Below are 7,233 nucleotides of genomic sequence, written 5' to 3'. Positions count from 1 at the left end.
TGGAGTCTTAGCTGAAGTGGATGGTGCTGGAATTCCACTGGCCTATTGCTACATCCAGCCTCCTCGTGGAGATGTCACAGCGACACCCGGCGCGAAAATCGAAATACTTGCCAGGTTTTTGGCGTGGTTGAAAGATGCTGGTGTGAATCCCTCATTTTTCGGCACGGATAAGGACGCATCTGAGATCGCTGCCGTGGGGCGGGTCTGGCCTTCAGCTACCCACCAGCTTTGTTGTTGGCATGCCAAGCGTGCGGTTCGGAAAAAGCTGGACAGCTCAGAGCAGGTGAGCCACTATGCCCACTACCATCCAGGTGAAGCATTGAGGCTCATTCCATCGCTGGAGGTGTGTTGGGGTTCGTCATTAATGCGGCGACCGCCTGGTGATCACAGAAATCGGCGACGCGAGTGTCCATCCCGCGACATTTCGACCATAGGACTGGGCAGACTGGAGTCGATGACCAATGCAGAGAAGGATAAGGTGTTGAGCTTGTTCTTGCGGCATTTCAATGCTCATTCTTTCATCCCGGACGCACGTGGAAATGTGTGGTCTCCGGGTGAGATCCATCAGCAAAGCGCACTGGAGATGTATCGGTGGTGCAAGGGTAAACATTTCCCTCGTTTGTGGGCATACCTGTTTACAAACTGGTATTCTCCTGCAAAGTGGAAGCTGTGGGCCAGGTCGTCAAATCCCCAAGAGATTCCAGTTCTCAAGACCACCATGGTCGTTGAGTCTCATTGGAGAAAACTGAAACAGGATTTTCTCAATAGATTCCACCAGCCCCGCATTGATCTTGCACTCTGGGTCATTATCTCCAGGGTTGTTCCGGATCCAATTCAGCAAATGATGACCATTCAAGAGATGAATCATCGGTAGGGGCTTGCGTCCTGGAGGAAAGACTTCAAGAGAGTTTGGACGGAATCTGAAGGACCCAGGCGATGAATACTTCTGCCCCCGTAGACCTCCCGTCTTCCCCACTCTCGGACTATTCTTCAGTCCACGAGAATCTGCCCCTAGATTCTAGTCCTTCCGCTTCCCCTCGCGTGCCTTCACGTTTGAAAATGGAACGCGACTCCGCGCCTCCCGCTGACGAGCTCGTCGCCCCCAGCGAGGTCCAGTTCCTGCACGACCAGATTGCAGAGCTGACCCGCCAACTTCGCAACTCCACCGTCCGTGACAAGTCTCCTCTCCCCGATCACCCCAAGGATTCGCATGTCGACGATGCCCACGCCAGAGCCAGCCTCGTCACCGTTCAGTCCATGAACGAAATGCGCTGGTCCTTCAAGGTCCCCTAGTTTGCCATCCTTTCCTCTGCCCTTCAGTGGGCCACTTGGTGCCAGTTTGTACTTGCTGGATTCACCGCTCTGGGCATTGAGCCTTCTGATCTCGTCTACGTTGACAACACCCCACGGATCCTCATCCTCCAATATCTGCGTGCCACAATATTTGTTTCGCTCCAGAAAGCTGTCCGTCTTTGTACTACCTACGAAGAAATCTTCTCAGTCCTCAAGGCCAAAACGGCAGACGCTTCTCCCATCATGCAAAGGGAGCTCCAGGCAAAACTCCAAACATGTAATTTCGAACCAGGTGAAACTCTCTCCAAGTTTCTTAAACGGTACGAATCTCTGTTGGAAACTGCTGAGGACATGGGTATTTGCGTTAGCTCTGATGAACGTCTGAACAAGATACGTGGTACTCGGATCTCCATGTTTCCTTGATTTAGATTGCTACCTGGGACGTTCTCTTGGATGTATTGAAGTGCATTTCTTCTGCCGAAAGGTTTAAGAAAGCTCCGGTCGCAGTCCCTAGAAAAGCCAACAACGGACACGCCCAGGGACAACGCAGATTTGGCGGCGGCTGCCACAACTGCAACGAGCGCGGTCATCACTCTGACCATTGCCCCAAGCCGCTAGACCAGGCCAGACTCGACGCAAGAAGAAGACGTGCTCCTGCCGCTAGACAGCAGCAAACAGCCAACCTCGTCCAAGAGGTTCAGCAGGAGAATGATACCCTCAACGGTACGAACTAGCCATCCCCAATTGCTTGCCCTACTGTTACCATCAAGTCCTCTTGCTTCACTTTGCTACCACGGAACGAAACTGACACCGATCCTCTCCACAACAGCTGGCTGAAATGGTTGGCCGCGCTGGTGCTTCCGTCCATGTTGTTAGCCATGAGGAGGATTTTATTCCTGGTACCATAGTCAATACAAGGGTCTGTGTTTCTACTGGCAATGGCAACGCGATTGCTACCAAACAAGGTGTCGTAATTCTTCGGTTGCGTGAATCAAACGCTCTGCTTGAGCTCCATAATGTCATGCTTCTCCCAAACGCCTCAATCAATATTTTATCTCTGCAAAAATGGGACTTGGCAGGAGGAATCGTATCCGGCAGAAAGATCATCAAGAACAGGAGACTGTTTGCTACTTGCGACAGCAAGTTCAGATTCCAGCCTAGGGTCGTCTCTAGATCTTACCAACTCATTACGCCTGCTCCCAACGACAAACCTACTGTAGCTTCTATCGACCAACAACCTCTTTTTATTACTACCCCGACATTGAACCCGTCGCAGCTTTCACGAACGAATAACTTCTTTCTGTCCCCGTTCCTAACATTGAACATGCCGCGTTCCCCATGAACGAATGCCCTTCTCCTATTCCTGTCACCAACATTGAACCTTCTGTTTCCCCAATTGACGAACTGCCTCTTTCTATTCCTCCCATTGACGATGTCCCTGTCTTGGCCGCTGTTGAGCAAGCCCCCTTTTTCATCCCTGACTCAACAGATGAAGTGATAGAGACCGCCCTTCCCCTTCCTTCCCCACGATCTTCCGCACATCTCCATGACCCAGCCGCATCCAGTACCCACGACCTGCCAGCCACCAAGACCAAAGGACAGCTCACCCGAGCAATGCACATGCGCTGCGGTCACGTCGGCAGAATCGCCCTAGCCAAGACTATTGCCGAAACCAGAGGCTCACTCATACAAGATCCCAAGTTATCTGACACATGGGCCTGCGACACATGCCTTGAAGCCAAAGCTGTTAGATTCACATCCCAAGACTCCCGACCTCTAGTCCACTCAATCATGGACTGCGTCCACATCGACGTAGCTGACGCGGGTTGGACTTCCATGAACGACTGTAAATATTTTGTGGTTCTCACGGATGAGTTCACGAAGTTCCGAGCTGCTGTGCCTATCCTGAAAGTTGTCAAAAGAGCTGGTGCTATCATCATCGAAAAGCTAAAGTCCTGGACCACCCAGACAGGGCGCCAGCCAGTGAAACTTATGCTCGACAACGGCACTGACGTGAACATATCGATGGTCAAGGCCTGAGCTGCTCAACATGGCATTACAGTGGTTACCTCTGCCCCTTACGTACCTGCACAGAACGGCACTGCTGAGAGAGCTGTCAAGGAAATCATCACCAGACTGCGCGTCGTTCTAGCCGATGGCGTACCACAAAACTGCTGGGACATCGCCTTGCCAACAATTCTGGAAAAGATTTACACGGTCGTCCCCCAGGATCAGGATACGTCAGCCACCTGTAGATGGAACAATGAGATCGCTCATCTTGCAGGCAGAGTCCCTCCTCCAAAGCCCAGCATCGCTCATTGGCGCACCCTCGGAAGCCCGTGCATTATAGTTCTCTCTGTTACTGAAATTGCCCGGAATCGTGTCCCCAAGACAACCACCCAGATACGCCACTGCGTACTCGTTGGACACGAAGGAACACACAACTATGTTGTTTACTGTCCTAAGGCCAAGAAGATTTACAGAACGCCGCACGTGTCCATAAAGGAACGGCTCCCAGAGATGATTCCAACCATCGTTTCCAGGCCGCTTGGTGCCCTTCGACCTACACATCCCGACATGCTCCCCAACCTCTCCACGGCCAGTTCTGGCACCAGAAATGCTTTCCTCTCCAATTCCCCTAACAAAAAGGAGATGGTCGCCTGCATTAGCGCCAAACTCTACGACACTTTCCTTCCTTTACCGACCGCAGATTCCTCAACCTCCACGACCAAAGAGACATGCTCCTTTGTCAGGCCCGTTGATTCGCCAAAACATGTTTCCGATGTTGCTGAATCCTTGTACGCCCTGACTTCCTTCTCCGAACCGTCAACCCCCTGACAAGTAGTGGCGATGAGCCAAAAGTGGGTTGAGGCCATGAGCAAGGAAATCGAAGCCATACTTTCCTACAACGTTTTTGATTTCGTCGACAAGCCCAATGACCAAAAGCTTATTTCCTTGAGGTGGGTCTTCAAAATCAAGACTGACGGTAGGTTCAAGGCTCGCCTTGCCGCCAGAGGGGATATGCAACGCGAAGGTGTTGACTACGGCGAAACCTTCGCTTCAACGGCCCATTCCGACTCATGGTGGATACTCATAGCCATTGCCACCATGAAAAGAAGAGCCTTGCGACAGTTTGACATCACGGCAGCTTACCTTCATGGAATTATTCACGAGGACATCTACGTCAGAGTCCCCAAGGAAGTCGACGGCTACTTGATGGCCCACCCTGAGCTTGCTGAGCACTTTGGCTACAGCACAGGCAAGGTCATCAAGCTCAAGCGTACCTTGTACGGCTAAAAGCAAAGTGGCCATGAATGGCAGCAAGTGCTCAAGACCTATCTTCTCTCCGTTGGGTTCACCCAATTGCCTTGTGACCCGGCCACGTATCGCAACAAGGACCTCGACATTACCGTCTGCACACACATTGACGATTTTCTGTACGATGGACCTGATGAGCGCACAGTGGTCAAATTCGAGAAAGACCTCCTCGACAAGTTTCACGACCAGTTAACTGAGGTTCCCGAATGGTTGCTTCGCGTAAGATTGAGCGTGAATCCCAACTCTGTTGATCTCGATCAAATCCATCTGATTGAAAGTATCCTGGAGGAAGCCGGCATGAGTGCATGCCAGCCAATTTGCCTTCAACAATCCGAGAGTTTCCCACGACAGGATGTTGACCCACCTTCTGAGGTACATCAACTGTACGAAGTCCCTCAGGATTACATATACGACCCCCGTCAAATCCCTTAACGGTCCCATCAAGTTGTACCTGTACTTTGATGCAACTTGGGCAGATGGCCCTGACGCCAAATTCACCACCAGCTACATCATCTATCTCGCCGGTGGCCCTGTTATCTGGTCTTCAAAGCGGCAGGCGGTCGTCACTAGAAGCACCCTGGAGAGTGAATTGGTAGACGCGTCTGAATCTATGGCAACTGGAGCTTTCGTTGTCAACTTTGCAGCGCAAACCGGCAATCCAATCGAGCTGTATGGATTCGTTGACAAAAAGGGAGCCTTGATCACCGCCAACCATCCTGATGCCACCTCTCGTGCCCCAAGACATATCAGGGTTGTCCACATGTACATTCGCGAGAAGGTCGCCGACGGTACTGTCACCTTAGAGTTTGTAGACACCAAACGCCGGATAGCAGACGCCCTTACCAAGCCTTTGTCCGCTCCTCTGGTCTCTAAGTTCAACAACGCCATCTTCGGGTCACGCGATCCCGAGACACCTCATCACGAGTCTATCGTGGTAGATAGTGTATCTGCCTTTGGCAAAAGGGGGGGGTGTTGCGAGGCGCTTAGGGTTACTCAACCACTGAGGCTCGCCGCTGATGTAGACCAAACAGAAAACAAATACAAAGGAAACAACAAAGGGAAGTACGAATAAGGAGAGAGTTAAGTAGAAAAAGAATGTGGTGACGGCGGCGCAGACGCGCTAAGAGGGAGACCCCGAGGGATCGGCGTCTCCAGGTGAGAGAGTGCGGGTGGGACCGCGTCTAGCGCCTGCGTGTCTGGCCTCATGCGGCGGTGAGCCAGCAGGGCCGTGGGGGCTTTGGCTGCTTTGGCGGCCAGCCAGCATGCTCCGCGCTTAGTGCCGATCAACTTTTGAAAGAAGCTGCTGGACACCCGCTGTGGGTTGTAGTGGAAGACTCAGATGTTTGATTTGAAAGTCTTTATTTACCTGTCTACTCGCGAGGGAATCTCGACATACGACAGGAGACTATTTCTAGCACCAGAATAATTACATAGTTAACAACAGTGAAAACCAAGAATCTAAAAACCATGCTTACAGAAACCCCACAATCCAAAGTATAATGACGGGAGGTTTCCCACCTGCCCAGCGCAGAGGCTGTCCTTCGTCCGCGTGGCACCAAACAAAACCCAGAGTCCTGGCCTCACCGTCGATGTAGTGATAAAAAATTTTGTGCAAAATAAGAAAAGGGAGTTGGCGGCGTGTTCGCGCCAGAGGTTTGACAGCGCGGTGGCGCAAAAAAGTAGGGCTCCAGAGGCTAAACCGCCCCGGGCAGGGTCGGACCAGGTGGTGGAGGGTCGGGCGAGGGGCGAACTGGGGAGTCCCCTTCCTGCGGGTCCGTTCCCGTTACCGCACGGCGGTGTGCTAGAAGCACCAGAGGGACTCCGTTGAGGGTTGCGGGGGCATTGAATTGAATTGAAAGTCTTTATTTAACCTGTCTACTCGCGAGGGATTCTCGGCATACGACAGGGGACCATTGCTGGTACCAGAAATACATACAGCTGTTTAAAAACCAGCACCCGAATCCGCCTATAGATAGTTGCACTGGCGAAGTGTAATGACGTGCAGTTTTCCACCGCCCAGCTGCTAGGACTGTCCCTCTCTCGTGCAACCTCCAAACAAAACCCGGAATCCTGGCTAACTGCTGTAGTACCGCGCAAAAAGCGCAACAACCCCAAACCATCCCCCAAAGAAAAAGTGGAACCAAAACCAGCGCAGCCCTGCTGTGGAGCTACCATCCCCACCAACATTCATTCGTCGGCTAAAGGGTGGGAAAACGAGAAAAATTCTCGCAGACGAACCAATCAGCGGACGTGGCCTGGGGGCTCTCGAAAGAGCGAAAAAACCACGGCCAGATGAGCCTCCAGAAGTCTGGTGATCGTGGGACCTGAAGAAAGAAAAGTTGGCGTAACCGTAGCGTGCGCAATGGATGAGGCACAGCGATACGGTTCCCGCGCCACGGGGCGGACTACCTGAACCTTCCAGAAAGGCGGTCCATCGAGAGTGAGTGTGTCTCCCTGAGGTGCAGTGCAGAGTGCTCGAGGGGCCGACGGTCGTAGCGGTGGTGAGAAAAGGGGCGAACGTCGACGAGATCAACCCACGAGAGGGGAAAAAGACGGGCTCAAGGCCTCACAACTCGAAAAAAGAATAGACGCAGCTTTGGGGATATGTGCGCGCTCGTTCAA

General features: G+C 52.4%; 3 protein-coding genes across 3 annotated transcripts; all 3 read left to right on the top strand.

The window, feature by feature from the left end:
- Positions 1 to 1,059: 1,059 nt before the first annotated feature.
- Positions 1,060 to 1,293, top strand: BROUX77_005034 (uncharacterized protein; the record flags this gene model as incomplete). Its single annotated transcript, XM_073749863.1, has 1 exon — positions 1,060 to 1,293. The coding sequence occupies one exon, from the start codon at positions 1,060 to 1,062 to the stop codon at positions 1,291 to 1,293; it is 234 nt and encodes a 77-aa protein (XP_073605491.1).
- Positions 1,294 to 2,631: 1,338 nt separating this feature from the next.
- On the top strand, positions 2,632 to 3,333 carry BROUX77_005033 (uncharacterized protein; the record flags this gene model as incomplete). The annotated part of the gene is made up of 1 exon (XM_073749862.1): positions 2,632 to 3,333. The coding sequence occupies one exon, from the start codon at positions 2,632 to 2,634 to the stop codon at positions 3,331 to 3,333; it is 702 nt and encodes a 233-aa protein (XP_073605490.1).
- An 810-nt stretch (positions 3,334 to 4,143) lies between these two features.
- On the top strand, positions 4,144 to 4,590 carry BROUX77_005032 (uncharacterized protein; the record flags this gene model as incomplete). The annotated part of the gene is made up of 1 exon (XM_073749861.1): positions 4,144 to 4,590. One exon carries the CDS (start codon positions 4,144 to 4,146, stop codon positions 4,588 to 4,590), a length of 447 nt encoding a protein of 148 aa, XP_073605489.1.
- Between the last annotated feature and the right edge of the window lie 2,643 nt (positions 4,591 to 7,233).

The sequence above is a fragment of the Berkeleyomyces rouxiae genome (genome assembly GCF_048999995.1).
Source record: "Berkeleyomyces rouxiae strain 22BRR77 chromosome Unknown BrBRR77_ptg000004l, whole genome shotgun sequence".
NCBI classification, from domain to species: Eukaryota; Fungi; Ascomycota; class Sordariomycetes; order Microascales; family Ceratocystidaceae; genus Berkeleyomyces; species Berkeleyomyces rouxiae.
The sequence above is the reverse complement of the archived record's forward strand: the minus strand, read 5'-3'. Positions and strand labels throughout refer to the sequence as shown.